At 32.2% G+C, this 15546-nt stretch overlaps 1 protein-coding gene and 1 long non-coding RNA gene across 2 annotated transcripts in view; both read left to right on the top strand.

The window, feature by feature from the left end:
- Positions 1–10796: 10796 nt before the first annotated feature.
- Positions 10797–15546, top strand: part of LOC144378655 (uncharacterized) — a 48070-nt gene continuing 43320 nt past the window's right edge. The window contains exon 1 of the long non-coding RNA XR_013440573.1: positions 10797–10951. This is a non-coding gene — a long non-coding RNA (uncharacterized LOC144378655). The remainder of the gene's footprint in view (positions 10952–15546) is intronic.
- On the top strand, positions 12920–13874 carry LOC144378358 (olfactory receptor 6C2-like). Its single transcript, XM_078052378.1, has one exon. It carries the CDS (start codon positions 12939–12941, stop codon positions 13872–13874), a length of 936 nt encoding a protein of 311 aa, XP_077908504.1. The 5' UTR covers positions 12920–12938.

The raw sequence follows: 15546 nt of genomic DNA, 5'->3' as shown, positions 1-15546 counted from the left end.
TTGCTCTTGCACAGTAGGGTGAATACTGATGACAGCAATGCATTGTATATTTCAAAAATCTGAAAGAAAGGTTATTGAGATATGTTTTCATTATAATGACATGAAAAACATTTAAGGAGATATATGTGTTTACACTTTCATAATATTTGCACCAATATTTCAGATCACATTCTATAAATATATATAAGTTCTATGTATAAATATATTTATGTTCTATGTATCAGATAAAAATTCAAAAAGAAATTTACTCACAATTTCTTTTATACTATTTATTTTCATTTTCTACATTTTGATTCCCTAAGCCAGGCTGGGGATGTGGCTCAAGTGGTAGCGCGCTCGCCTGGCATGCATGCAGCCCGGGTTCAATCCTCAGCACCACATACAAACAAAGATGTTGTGTCCGACGAAAAACTAAAAAACAAATATTAAAAATTTCTCTCTCTCTCTCTCTCTCTCTCTCTCTCTCTCTCTCTCTCTCTCTCTCTCTCAATCTCTTAAAAAAAATTTAGATTCCATAAGCCATTTGGGGTTGATTGTTATGTAAGGTGTAAGAAATGAACTAATTTTAGCTTTCCAAATTGTTTATCAATTTGCCCAGTAATACATCTTTAAAAGTTCATATTTTCCTAAAATCATCTTTTCATTATATGCACAATTTCACATATTATATAGTCTATATCAACGCTTTCATTTTTAATTATCTCCATTGAGAAAAATCTTGTTGGTGTTTTTTATTAACTTTTTTATTAAACTTTTAGTAAAATAACAGAAATTTCATCATTTTAGAAAGAATAATTCCACTGAATCACAAGAAAGAGTTTGTTGTTCCTTTCTACCTATAGGGAGTGTGTACAATGTTTTACATTATTCAAACAAACAGTTATTTTCTTCAAAATACAAAAACAACATATTCTAGGGCAGTCTAATTAAGAATAAGAGGAGAGAAGACTGAAATAAATAAAATCAGAAATGAAAAAGGAAACATATGACAGACACCTCAGGAAAAAAATCATAATGAACTGTTATGAAAAATTATATGCCACAAAAATGGAATAGCTTAGAGGAACTGGACAGATTCCTAGAAGTATGTACCCTACCAAGGCTGAATCAGGACCAGCCTGAACAAAGTAATTACAATCAGATGGAAGTAGAAGTCAAAACTTCCCTAAAAAAAGAAAAGCCAAAGATAAAATGGTTTTGAAGATGAATTTGACAAAAAATCAAGGAAGAATTAATACCAATTCTTCAACTCTTTGAAAAAAAATATAAATACAGGGAACCCCTACAAATTCATTTTCTGAGATATCACTCTGAATCAAAAGCCATAATATCTCAAGTAATTTGACCACAATAGAAATCCCAATTCAGCTTTGAATAAATAATACTGTAAATGGAATGTATAAATAACCCAACAAATAAGTTTATAAAAGAGAATCTGTTACTAAAAATTTTATGCTATGACTATCTTAAGAAAATGAATATAAATTTCTAAGAATATCTGAATGTAGGTATTATGACATGTTTGAGGAAAAGAGCAGTAAGAATAAATAATATAAAATTTAGAAAATAATTTATTTTCACTTATTCATAAAAAGACTGCAAAATTCTGTTTAAGAACTTATTTATGTATAAATGATATTGAAATTTTAAAAAGTCTAATCATAGACTAATGCCAACATAATGTTAAATTACTTATCTTAGTAAAATTAATGAAGAAATATTTCCATTAAGATGTACAAATAAAATTATTTAAGGGATAAAGGATTTTGTATTATTATTTAACTTACCAAAATTTCAAGGTATTTATTTTGAGATAATAATGAACATTCTGGGCTGAGGTTGTGGCTCAGTGGCAGAGTGCTTTCCCAGCAAGTGTGAAGCACTTGGTTCAATTCTCAGTACCACTTATCAATAAATAAAATAAAGCTCCATTGACAACTAAAATATTTTTAAAAAATAATGAACATTCTGACAGTTTTCTTTTGAATAATAAATAAAGGTCTTTCACTTTTAAGTATTTATTCTGATTCAGAAAGATTAATTTTATGAGTATATAATACCTGGCTGTATGCAAACTCAGAATGGAAGTGTATAACTATAAGCATCTATTTTGAAAAAAGTTGTCAAATAGTTAATTTAATGGGTATTTTACAGGCAAATTAGAATGACTTTTGTGGGATAGGTGCTATTGAGATACTAAAAAAAAATGTGTTATGACTGAAGTAGCAAAGGGAAGAGATTGATAACTCTGACTTGAAATGAGGAAACAGGTACTTAAGAAAAGTGATATTTTGAGAAGGCACAGAACAACTAATATATGAAGTATTTCAGAATAAATGACAGCTAACCAAACTTGAACAGTGTTGCTTTACATGTAGATCTGACACATAGGTCAGACAAATAGTATCTTAAAACAAAATGGAATTAGTATTTTTCTTACTCAACAGTGATTCACAAATCACTTAGAATTTGCTTCAGGAATATCCCAAATTAATCAGAGGACATTTGGGTAGTTTGAAAACATCAAATAATATGTTTCAGTATTAATTTTCAAAACAAACCATTGAGATTATCACATTTTTTTAATCATGATAAAATTCATTTAGAAATATAAACTCTTTTATCTAAAAATTAAGTGTTTTGTTAATTTAGAGCATATGCCTATATACATAGATATACACCTATATACAAATACACACATAAAACATTTAAATATACACTTCAAAGGTAAATAGTTCTCAAATGTAAACATAAAATATTTTTTAAAACCATTGTGAATAAGAAAAAAACCTAAATGATAGAGGTAAAACTGCTAAATAATCTGTAGCAAACTGTCTCTGAATGTTACATGTAGGTTTAACAGAAGTCAGGAATCAACAATGCTAAATACTGTAACAATTTTCCTATCACTGGAACTGACAGATGACCCACAACTGCAGGTTCAGATTTTAATTTTTCTATTTCTTACCTACCTGTTAAGCATAAGTGGAAATATGACTATTATCTCTCTCATCTCAAGAGAAGGGACGTGTTATGTTGGAAAGTGCTTAATTTTATTCCCATCTTATGTACTCATTGAATGTTCATTTACATATAAAGTTAATTGTCTCTTCATTTCTGTTTTCTGCGATTTTATAGATGCAAAAATTGAGGCCAGGAAAATTACATTGTTTCAAATTGTTACCAAAAGTAAGTCAGAATCAGAATCTGGGTTTTCCTGCTGGCTCTGTCTAATAATCAATGTCCCCAGAGCCAATTAGTCAGTTGATCAATGTATCACATTTATTTGTTTCTTTTTAACTATTCAGCTTTCATTTTACCCACATGACTGTATTTCTTACCTACATGTTAAACATGAGTTGAAATATGACTATTATCACTCTCATCTTAGTGAATCCATGCCTTAAAATAGCATCTACTATTTCCTATAAAATTTTGTTTTCTTGGACATTTCATTCACTTCTGCATGCATTCCCAGATACTTATCTAATATAGCAACAGGTGACAAAATGATTACCTACAATGCTTGTGTCAGCCAAGTATTTTTTACTGAACTCTGGTGTAACTGAATTTTTTGTCCTGGCTGCCGTGTCCTATGATGGCTATGTGGCCATATGCAAGCCCCTGTATTCTGTGACTATCATGAGTAGTAGAGTCTGCAGGAGACTTGTCTTTTGTTGTTGGGTAGCTGGTCTGTGTATTTAATCCCCCCACTCAGCCTAGGCCTAAATCTGGAGTTTTGTGATTTCAATATCATTGATCATTTTGTTTGTGATGCATTTCCCCTCTGAAAATCTCATGCACAACTACTTGGTTTATGGAACAGACCATTATCATCTGTGCTGTAATAACCCTCATTATGACACTCATGTGTGTAGTTCTGTCCTATATTTACATCATCAAGACAATTTTAAGATTCCCTTCTGCCCAGCAAAAGAAAAAAAGCCTTTTCTACCTGTTCTTCCCACATGATTGTGGTTTCCCTCACCTATGGCAGCTGCATCTTTATCTACTTTAAACCTTCAGCAAAAGACTCAGTGGCCATAAATAAGAGGGCGACTGTCTTCACTACTTCCATAGCTCATGCTGAACCCCTTAATTTACACAATAAGGAACAAGCAAGTACAACAGACCTTCAAGGACTCAGTCAAAAGAATTTTTATATTTTTCAAGAAATAAGGGACATGAAATTGATGAACAAGTTTGGTGAATTAACCAAAGTCTGCTGGCAAGTTAACCTTTTCAAAAGCTCTTGCTCATCCTCATCCAGGGGCATCTTCTCCACAAGCCTCTTTTAAGACCACATCATTTCATAAAAGGCATCTTAATAGCTTTCAAAATTTTAAATCCTTGTTTCATTTTCAAATTTGAAGACCAAAAAATAAGATAAAAGAAAAGAAAATATATATAAACTTCTTGTCATTTTTTACATTTTCAGGCACAACAGAACAAATAATCATCACCACTGTTTCTTCCAATCCAAAATGTCCAAATGATTCATTCATTTATTCACATAATATGTATGTATTGGGTACTTTCTTTAGGGTAGGTACTGTTCTAGGTCCTACAAACAGAGGAAAAAAATCAGAATAAAAAAAATCCTCCTATGCACCCTCAGAAATAAAAACAAGAAATGGAACAAGCAAGCTAAGTGATTATCTGCTGAAGAATGGATGAAGAAAATGTCGTATATATACACATTGGAAAACTTCCCAGACATAAAATAAAATGAAACTCTGTTATTTGCAAGAACATAGATGAAAGTAGAAACAATTGCATTAAGAGAAATAAACTGGTGCAGTGGTGCATGCCTGTAATCCCAGTGACTCAGGAGGCTGAGGGAGGAGGATCATAAGTTTGAGATCTGTTTCAGTACTTATGAGACCCTCACATTTGAGAGAGACTATGTCTCCAAAATACAAAATAAAAATGGCAGGAGAAGTGGCTCAGTGGTTAAGTGCTCCTGATTCAATCCTCAGTCCAAAAGAAGAGAGATACACACAGAAATAAGCCAAGAACAGACAGACAAGTACTTTATGTGTGAAATATAAAAAAGTACATCTCATTGAAGTTGTGTGTAGAGTGGCAGTTGCAAGAGGCTGGGGAAAGTAGAATGGGGAAAGGTAAATTGATGAGTAGTAAGTTACAGATAGGAGTAAGAAGTTCTGCTGTGCTACTGCCAGGAAGAGTGACTTCAGATAACATTAATATATCAGATATTTAAAAAAGCCAGAAGAAAGGATCTAGAATGTTTCAGTCATAAAGAAATGATACAGTTTGTGAAGGCAGATTTTTTTCACTCTGATTAGAATATTATACAATATATACATGTATTGAAGAATCATGTGGTACCCCATAAATATGTATACTTTTTATGTTTTTATGTGTTAGTTTAAAAAGTAAATTTAAATCATAAAAACAAAAAGCTTAGATTGCACCAAAAATTAGTGTTTTTGTCATGAAAGGGAATTACAAACCTTTCAATTTGAGAAAAACCTCTAAAATACTAAAAGTTGTATATTGTGAGATTTTAAATTATATCAAATTAATAAAGCCAAAATTTTAAATAGGATAGGCTTTCATCAATAAAAAAGGAATAAGGTTAAAAATGCTATTTTGAGAAATTTGAATGATTTCTACCTCAAAAAATTATGCTACATATAGATAGCTTTATTAATATATCTACTCAAAATGTTAGTGAAATAGGCAAACACACATGGAAAAAAATAAAGTAAAAAGAAGTCAAGGAAATAAAAGCAGCCAAATATATAATATCTTTAAAATTTAGATAATTTTCAAAAAAGAATATGAAAAGCTATAAATATAGTACTACATCTTTAGGACATAAACAGCATATAAGAGTTTAAATTGTTTATCAGATTCCCCCACAAAAAGCTCATGTGGCTCATTATCTTAAACTAATTCCTGCATCTCAATGGCATTTAAATTTACATTTTTATATTTTTTTGTCCCTCATCTTTCTATATGATGTTTATATGTCCAAAAATTTTTTCCTCATTTTTTATGCCTTGGTTCTCAAAATAAAATTTACTCTTTTTAAGAAATTTTTCCTGTCCAATCAAAATCCTACATGCTCAAACCCCAAAGTGTCACCATGCAAAAACATCCTGTATCTCTGCTATTATAACATTTTCTCTCTGTCTATATCTTTTAGTAGATTGTCAGTATTGAAAGAAAAAATTTTGTCAGTTTAGTTTTTGTCTTTGAGTATGAATAATTTCAAATATCTTGAAAGTAAGCCTTTCTCAACAATAAAAATAAAACAAGAAATATTTGGATCATTACAACAGAAAAAAATCTCTCCAACAAGAGGAATTGAATGTATCAGGGTTGAAAACCATAGTTGAATTTATGCTATATTGATTCTAACATAAATATGCTTACTGCATTCCATTTTTGATTGCTACTTTCAGTAAGCATATAGTTCCAAATAATTACACATATACATTTATTATTTTATGTATCATTTTATTGATTTTATTGTATGTATTTAAAGTAAACAACATGGTATACATGATGAAATGATTACTACAATCACGAAAATTAATATACCCATCATCTCAAAAAGTCTTTGTTTTTTGTATAGTAAAAGCACTTGATATCTCTTATGGATTTTTCAGTATAAAATAAAATATTATTAATTATAGTCCTCCTGATGTAAACTGTCTCTAGATTCATTCATTTTGCATAACTGCAAATTTGTAACCTTTGACCTACATTTCATAGATTGGTTAAATATCATACATTTTATTTTTATAAAGATGCATCCAGATTCTACCCAGTTAGTTGCATGTTCTGTAGTAAAAAATATAAAATCACAGATCCTGGGGTTTTTCAACTCTTTAAAAAAGAGTTGAAACTTTTCAAAAGAGTTAACTCTTTGAAAAGTTAACCTTGAGGTAATAGTATCTAAATCCAGATGCTGTCATCATTCCTACCAGCCATGAGATTTTTACCAACTCACCCTACTTCAGTCATTTCCTTTTGATTGAAGCACTTAATCCATTTTTTAAGAAAACAGCTGTATTAGTAAATCAAATACCATAGAGTACACCTTAAATATACATAGTAAAAAATAATAAACACACCTTTAGTAATATGTGACTTATATACATGTAAGTATATGAAGTATAGACTATAATTGTACAATTAAATATAAAATCATTTTTTTGTATTTACAAAGTTGTGCATACCTCACCAGAATCTAACTTTGGAACATTTCTATCATCCCAAAAGGAACCCTGTTATCCTCAGCCATCACTTTTCATCTATCTCTTTCCACATTTATTCCCAGCCTGAAACAGCAAATATACTTTCATCTCTTACCAGTCAAAGAACACAGAGTTTCAGTTAGGAGATCTGTTGTATATCAGGGTGAATATATTGAATAACAGTATATGGTATATTACAAAACAGATGAAAATAAGTTCAAATCTCTAAGCATGAAGTCATTGGAGGTGATGGATGGAAGCACATGGCCACCAAATGACTGAGGCATGAGACTGGAAACAAACCTTGAATCAGCAAGCTTTCCTCTATTCTGCATCAAAGTCCATTAATCAGGCTTGGAAGGGCTCATTTTCTTTTTTTCTTTTTTTTTAATTTTAAAACAAATTTATTATCTTTAAAAAGCAAATAAATATCATGTATACAAATTTAGAATTTAGTTATGCATATTGGAGTTAAAATAAATAGTTCAAATTTTATTCTCCACTCATCCTAAATAGATGTCTCCATATATATAATCATTAGAATAGTTAATATGTATCTTTCCAGCCTTTTAAATACAATACAAATACAAAATCAAGACTCTGTAACATATACTAGCCATTTTTTTTGTATTTGCCTTCTACTCATTTTTTCCTACTTAAATGTATTTTGCTGTTTTACTTTCTATGCACACAACATTACCTCATTCTTTTTATTTTTTAATTTTTTTAAAATTTTTATTGTTGGTTGTTCAAAACATTACATAGTTCTTGACAAATCATATTTCACACTTTGATTCAAATGGGTTATGAACTTCCATTTTTACCCCGTATACAGATTGCAGAATCACATCGGTTACACATCCACTGTATTACATATTGCTATACTAGTGTCTGTTGTATTCTGCTGCCTTTCCTATCCTCTACTATCCCTCATCCCCTCTCCTCCCATCGTCTCTCTCTACCCCATCTGCTGTAATTCATTTCTCCCCCTTATTTTTTTGCCCCCTTTCCACTCACTTCCTCTTGTATGTAATTTTGTATAACCATGAGGGTCTCCTTCCATTTCCATGCAATTTCCCTTCTCTTTCCTTTTCCCTCCCACCTCTCACCCCTGTTAATCTTCTTCTCATGCTCTTCCTCCCAACTCTGGATATAAAATCAACACGCATAAATCAAAGGCATTCCTGTATATCAGCGACAAATCCTCTGAAATGGAAATGAGGACAACCACTCCATTCACAATATCCTCAAAAAAAAAAAATAAAATACTTGGGAATCAACCTAACAAAAGAGGTGAAAGACTTATACAATGAAAACTACAGAAACCTAAAGAGAGAAATAGAAAAAGATCTTAGAAGATGGAAAAATATACCGTGTTCATGGATAGGCAGAACTAACATCATCAAAATGGCGATATTACCAAAAGTTCTCTATAGGTTTAATGCAATGCCAATCAAAATCCCATTGGCATTTCTTGTAGAAATAGATAAAGCAATTATGAAATTCATATGGAAAAATAAAAGACCCAGAATAGCAAAAACAACTTTAAGCAGGAAGTGTGAATCAGGCGGTATAGCGATACCAGACTTTAAACTATACTATAGAGCAATAGTAACAAAAACAGCATGGTACTGGTACCAAAACAGGCGGGTGGACCAATGGTACAGAATAGAGGACACAGAAACCAATCCACAAAAATACAACAATCTTATATTTGATAAAGGGGATAAAAGCATGAAAGGAAGGAAGGATAGCACCTTCAACAAATGGTGCTGGGAAAACTGGAAATCCATATGCAACAAAATGAAACTGAATCCCTTTCTCTCGCCATGCACAAAAGTTAACTCAAAATGAATCAAGGAGCTTGATATCAAATCAGAGACACGACATCTGATACAAGAAAAAGTTGGCTATGATCTACATACTGTGGGGTCGGGCTCCAAATTCCTCAATAGGACACCCATAGCACAAGAGAAGGGCTCATTTTCTGAGTACAGGAAATGGCCCCTGGGGTTACAGTAGAAGTCTGGGTCTTATAGTTTACAATGTCGGTGACTTAATCAATGGAGACTGCAGATGTGCAGTTTGGACAGTCAGGGACCTAGTTGTGCAGGTTAAAATTTTAACTCGGGAAGGCAATTGTAAAAAGGTTTAAACTTCTTGTCACTGGGAAAAGCTCCCAACTCAATTGTTCACTGCTTATCTCTGGGACTCACCTAGAGCTTACCTAGAGCTTCACTATTTGCTTTTCTCTTTCCAAGACTCTCTGCAATGGGAAAGCATAAAAGTCCAGAACCCAGCTTTTTGGTATTTTCCTCCTTCCTTCAGGACCCACTGTGCTTGGGAAGGGGTGAAGGTTTACTTTGGGTGGAGATGCTGGTAATGAACATGGAAAGGATGAAAGTTTGCTTTTCCCTCAAGGCCTGTTCTTAATGTTTGGCTAATTTCCCTCCCTCTTCCGGAGTCACACTGTCCCTTCATTTTTTCCTTGGGGCGCTGTCTTGTAGAAATATTATTTTCCATAACCCCTCAATGGATATGCTAATTAGCATACTTAGATCAGTCCTCATTGTACACATATATCAAAACATATTGCATGCCATTACTGCATACAATTATGGTTTGTCAATTTAATACTAATAAAAATATATTTATTGTTTATGAGCTTAAAACATATCCGTATACTTCGAAGTATTAGAAAAAAATTGTTTAATATTTTCATGCCTTCTATTATATTTCTATTACTGGGGGAATTATAAAATCAATTTTATGAAAGAATAAATTTCATGTTGTGAAGACCTTTCAGTGGATTTGAAGTCACAGAAATGCTGGGGTACTAGATTTTAACATAATTTAAAATATCAGATAAGTTAGTGCACAAAAGGAAATTGACATTTCTGCTTTCTTTTAGAATGTTCACAGTTGAACCTAGGCATGTTTGTTGAAATTATTTATTTGTTTTGACTGAAGAATTTTTATGGTTTGTGTAATAAGAATAATATTCTGAGAAAGGAAATCTGAGTAATATATTAAAATCTTTATGTATAACTTATTTTTTGCATAAAAATTGGTAAAGCAGAAAAAGATACAGATCGTTTAGCTACCTTGTGTGGTACCAATTAATTAAAAGAAACTGGACTAGGTTTTGCTTTTAATGAGATTCTTAAAGTTGTCCCACAAGTCTCTTTTAATGATCCACAAGCTTTCTATTGTCTCTAAAGTCCATGTTCCCATTGTTACTACAGTAGGTTTGATTGTTTTCCCCCAAGTTCATTACACAAATGATTCATTAGTGGTTTTTGAATCTGGGTCACAGGGGACTTTTGTGTTTGTTAACTTTGTTGCAGATTTGGCAAATAAAATAAATATCTAGCTTCAAATTGGAAAACCCTTTCTCTGAGCAAAAGAGTTCTGAACACCAATTATTCTAAAGGTAACAATAGTTCCCTTGAACACACTTTTCAGTGATAGTTAAAAATTCAAAAAAAAAAATCCTGGGCTTATGATAGAACTATATCTATTGTGAGAAAGTTGGTGCAATTGATAAAAGCGAAAATCCAAGAATATCACGTATTCCCAGGATAGTGTTAGTGTTGAAGTGACCAATTCAATCAGTAGTGGCTAAAAATTATCAAGTTTATTCCAACATTTTCAAGTTGTGTCTGTAAAAATACATGTAAACAACTAATAGAGGAAGGTTATGATTAATTGCCAGAAGGGTAAGTATAATAAATTCTGTCATTTGTTTCATTTTCTTTTTTTTTTTTTGAGAATTGGGTCATATTTCATTAAAATTTAGAAATGTAAATTAATGTTTTATTAACTAAACAGTATTTTTAGAGTGCTTTAATCTTGTGTATTGTATAGATATTTATAAGATTATATTAGGCAACAATAAAAAATGGTAGCATAATTTGTGTCATGTGAAAAGTAGTAACATCTCCAACAAAAATTTCTGGAAACTAAAAACTAGAAAGTAATGTCTTGATATGCACATTTCCAGTAAAATTGGATACTGTGGGACAGAGATAAAATGGAGAAATACAGAGCATTGAAGAGAAGATTACTCCAGATAATCCATGTGAAGTGTTTATTTCAATGTCTAGTCTGTAGTAAAGTTTTAATAATTAGAACATAATAATTTAATCATAAAGGATACAAGGTGATAAGTAAAAAGAGATGTGGAAAATCATGATTTTCACTTTGGTCGTGTTTGGGGTTCATCTAATTATATGATTGAGATCATAAAGTGCAATCACTTTTTAGAGGCTAGAAATTCATGAAAATAATCTATCAGAAAGAAATAATGAAGCACTAAGAACTATCAACATAAGAGACATTAGCAAGAAAATAAATGTCTAGAAATGACAAAAACAAAAGTTGACAGGTTCAATATGTATGTAACAATCATCAAGTTAACAGAGGGTACTAGAAACACTGTGTGGTTGAAAACACTTCTGAGCTGGGAAGGGTGGCACATTTGTATAATCACAGTGATTGGAGAGGCTGGGACAGGAGAATCACAAGTTCAAGACCAGCCTGGGTAATTTGTTAGATCCTGTCTCAAAATTAGGAAAAGCAAATAAAGAAGACACACATTATAACATTAAAGTAGAAATTTCCTAACTTTCAACAGAAAAGTGGAGGTATTTGATAAACTTTCATGTAATTCATATATTTAAAAACATGGGGGCAAAACATGATTTTAATATAATAATGATTGAATGTATGGTAACCAATGAAAAGAAAATAATTATAAACCAGGGCACTGAAGTAGTTAAATTATATTCATTACTCATTATTAAACAGGTACTTTTATAAATATTTTTTATACTATATTATCACTTAGTATATGTATGAAGAGTAATATTTTATTTTCCATTTACACTAACAAACTGAGTCACAGTGAAATTAAAGCATGCTTGAAGAAATATGTAATAGTTTAGACCTGACATATTATCAACCTTGGGATAATATTACAGTATTTTGGACTGTGCTTCACACTTATAGACAATAAAAAATTTAAAATAATTGTGATTTTAATCAGGTATATATTCCATACCTAACTTATATTATCATCCTATACAATAAATTCATCCTCAAATACTCTTTCTTATGTACTGCAATAGGAAAGCAGTATTTTAAATAGAAAATTAAGAGGAAAAATCAGGGAAATAAGTAAGGAAGTAGCTGTTTACAGAAAAAAACAAGTGTACTTGACATGCTCAGCCACAGCAGGAGAGCCTGTATAATTAACTGTCTGTGTGATATAATTGTATTAATAACAAAACTTTAAGGAAACACAAATATGAAAAAGAAAGTTTAAGGTTCAGGTTTAGGGTTCACAGTATGAATAAGGAAAAACTCTCAATCTCAGAAAACACTAGTAGTCAAATCTAACTGTTGGGGAAAATTAAATCTGAGATGCAGGGAAAATAAAAAATAACAACAGAATACAATAATAAGGAAGCAACCATAACATTTTGGAATTGGTACAGATAATGCAATTTAATTTTTTTAATCTACCCTGAAATGACCAAAAATATATAATTATAGAACCTATGCTACCAGTTAATGACAATATTTGTAAACAAAATATTTAAATACATGTGAATGGGTTTTCCAGGTTCCTCCTCTGTGAATTACTATCCTACACAAACATCTCTGAATTTTAAATGCAAATTAAATAGAAGCCAGGATCCACTTATGAGAAATCACACAATAACAACATTTATCTTGCTGGGACTGACAGATGACCCACAACTGAAAGTAGTGATTTTCATCTTTCTCTTTCTCACCTACATGCTGAGTATAACTGGGAACCTGGCAATCATCTCCCTCACCTTGCTGGATGCACACCTTAAAACTGCCATGTACTTTTTCCTACAAAACTTCTCCTTCTTAGAAATCTCATTCACAACTGCTTGTATTCCCAGATACTTGTACAGCTTATCAACAGGGGATAATACGATCACATATGACAGTTGTGCCATTCAGATATTTTTCACTGATCTCTTTGGTATAACAGAATTTTTTCTCTTCGCCACCATGTCCTATGACCGATACATAGCTATCTGCAAACCTCTACACTATGTGACCATCATGAACACCAGGGTCTGCAGAAAACTCATCCTTTGTTGCTGGACAGCTGCTTTGTTGGTCATACTCCCCCCACTTAGCCTGGGCCTGAATCTGGAATTCTGCAACTCTAATGTTATTGACCATTTTGTCTGTGATGCAGAACCCATCTTAAAAATCTCATGCACAGAAACATGGCTCATTGAGCAGATGGTTATAATTTGTTCTGTGTTAATTTTTATCGTGACTCTCATATGTGTAGTTCTATCCTATGTATACATCATTAAGACTATTCTGCAATTCCCTTCTGCCAAACAAAGGAAAAGGGCATTTTCTACCTGTTCTTCTCATATGATTGTGGTTTCCATAACCTATGGGAGCTGTATCTTCATCTATGTTAAGCCTGCAGCAAAAGATTCAGTGGCTATTAACAAGGGGGTGACAGTCCTTGTTACGTCCATCAGTCCCATGTTGAACCCCTTCATTTACACACTGAGGAACAAACAAGTAAAACAGGCCTTCAAGGACTCAGTCAAAAGAATTGCATTGTTCTTAAATAAGTAAGGGAATTTGCTAGTGTAAAAGTATTCTCAGTTTACTGAAAAGATTGTTGATCTCTAAATATGTATCTTTGACTTTTTACATCATTTCTTTCCTTGCATGAAAAGAGTTTCAGGATAAGTGTTCTCAAAAAGAAAACTTACTTCCAGGCAACTAAAGGACTTCCCATAATTAAAAATCTGAAAATAACCTGCAACAAAAAAACAGAATCAATGCATTCACCACATATTTAGAATTGAGTTATTGTGTTGATAGAATTTCCCAATTCTAATATTTTTATTTATATATGACAGCAGAATGCATTACAATTCTTATTACACATATAGAACACAATTTTTCATATCTCTGGTTGCATAGTATATTCACACCTATTCATGTCTTCATACCTGTACTTTGGATAATAATGTTCCTCACATTTCACCATCATTTATAAGTCCATGCTCTCTCCTTTCCCATTCAATCCCTCTGCCCTTTCTAGAGTTCGTCTATTCCTACCCCAACCCCGTTCCCTATCCAACTATGAATCTGCCTCCTTATATCAAATAAAACATTCAGCATTTGGATTTTTGGGATTGGCTGACTTCACTTAACATTATCTTCTCTAACTCCATCCATTTACCTGTGAATTTCATGATTTTATTCTCTTGTAGTGTAATATTGTATTGTGTACATATCTCACATTTTTTAATCCATTCCTATATTGAAGGGCATCTAGGTTGCTTCCAAAGTTTAACTATTGTGAATTGTGCTGCTATAAACATTGATGTGCTTTGTTCCTGTGGTATGCTCTTTTTAAGTTTTTAGGGTATAGACTGAGGAGAGGGATAGCTGGTTTAAACAGTGGTTCCATTCCAAATTTTCCAAGGAATCTCCATACTGCTTTCCATATTGGCTGCATCAATTTGCAGTTCCACCAGCGGTGTACAAATGTACCTTTTACCCTACATCCTCACCAACATTTATTGTTGTCTGTATGCATAATAGCTGCCATTCTGACTGGAGTGAGATGAAATCTTAGAGTAGTTTTAATTTACATTCTCTAATTGCTAGTGATGATGAACATTTTTTCATATATTCATGTATTGCTTGTACATCATCTTCTGAGAAGTGTCTTTTCTGGCCCTTCGCCCATTTATTGATTGGGTTATCTGATTTTTTGGTGTTTAGCTTTTTGTGTTCTTTATATACTCTAGAGATTAGTGCTCTATCACATGTGTGAGGGGTAAAGATTTGCTCCCAAGATGTAGGCTCTCTATTCATCTCACAGATTGTTTCTTTTGCTGAAAAGAAACCTTTTAGTTTGAATCCATCCCTCTTATTGACTCTTGATTAATTCTTTTGACACAGGACTCTTATCAAGGAAGTTGGGGCCTAATCCCACATGATAGAGATTAGGGCCTATTTTTTCTTCTATTAGACATGGGGTATCTCGTTGTATTCCTAAGTCCTTGATCCATTTTGAGTTGAGTTTTGTATCTGGTGAGTGATAGGGGTTTAATTTCATTTTATTGCATATGGACTTCCAGTTCCCAGCACCATTTGTTGAAGAGGCTATCTTTTCTCCAATGTATGTTCTTGGCACCTTTGCCAAATATAAGATAATTGTAGTTTTCTGGGTTAGTCTCTGTTTCCTCTATTCTGTACCATTGGTTTACCAGTCTGTTTTGGTGCCAAT

The sequence above is a fragment of the Ictidomys tridecemlineatus genome, chromosome 6, assembly GCF_052094955.1.
Source record: "Ictidomys tridecemlineatus isolate mIctTri1 chromosome 6, mIctTri1.hap1, whole genome shotgun sequence".
In the NCBI taxonomy this organism is placed as follows: domain Eukaryota; kingdom Metazoa; phylum Chordata; class Mammalia; order Rodentia; family Sciuridae; genus Ictidomys; species Ictidomys tridecemlineatus.
This window is presented reverse-complemented; position numbering and strand designations above follow the sequence as displayed.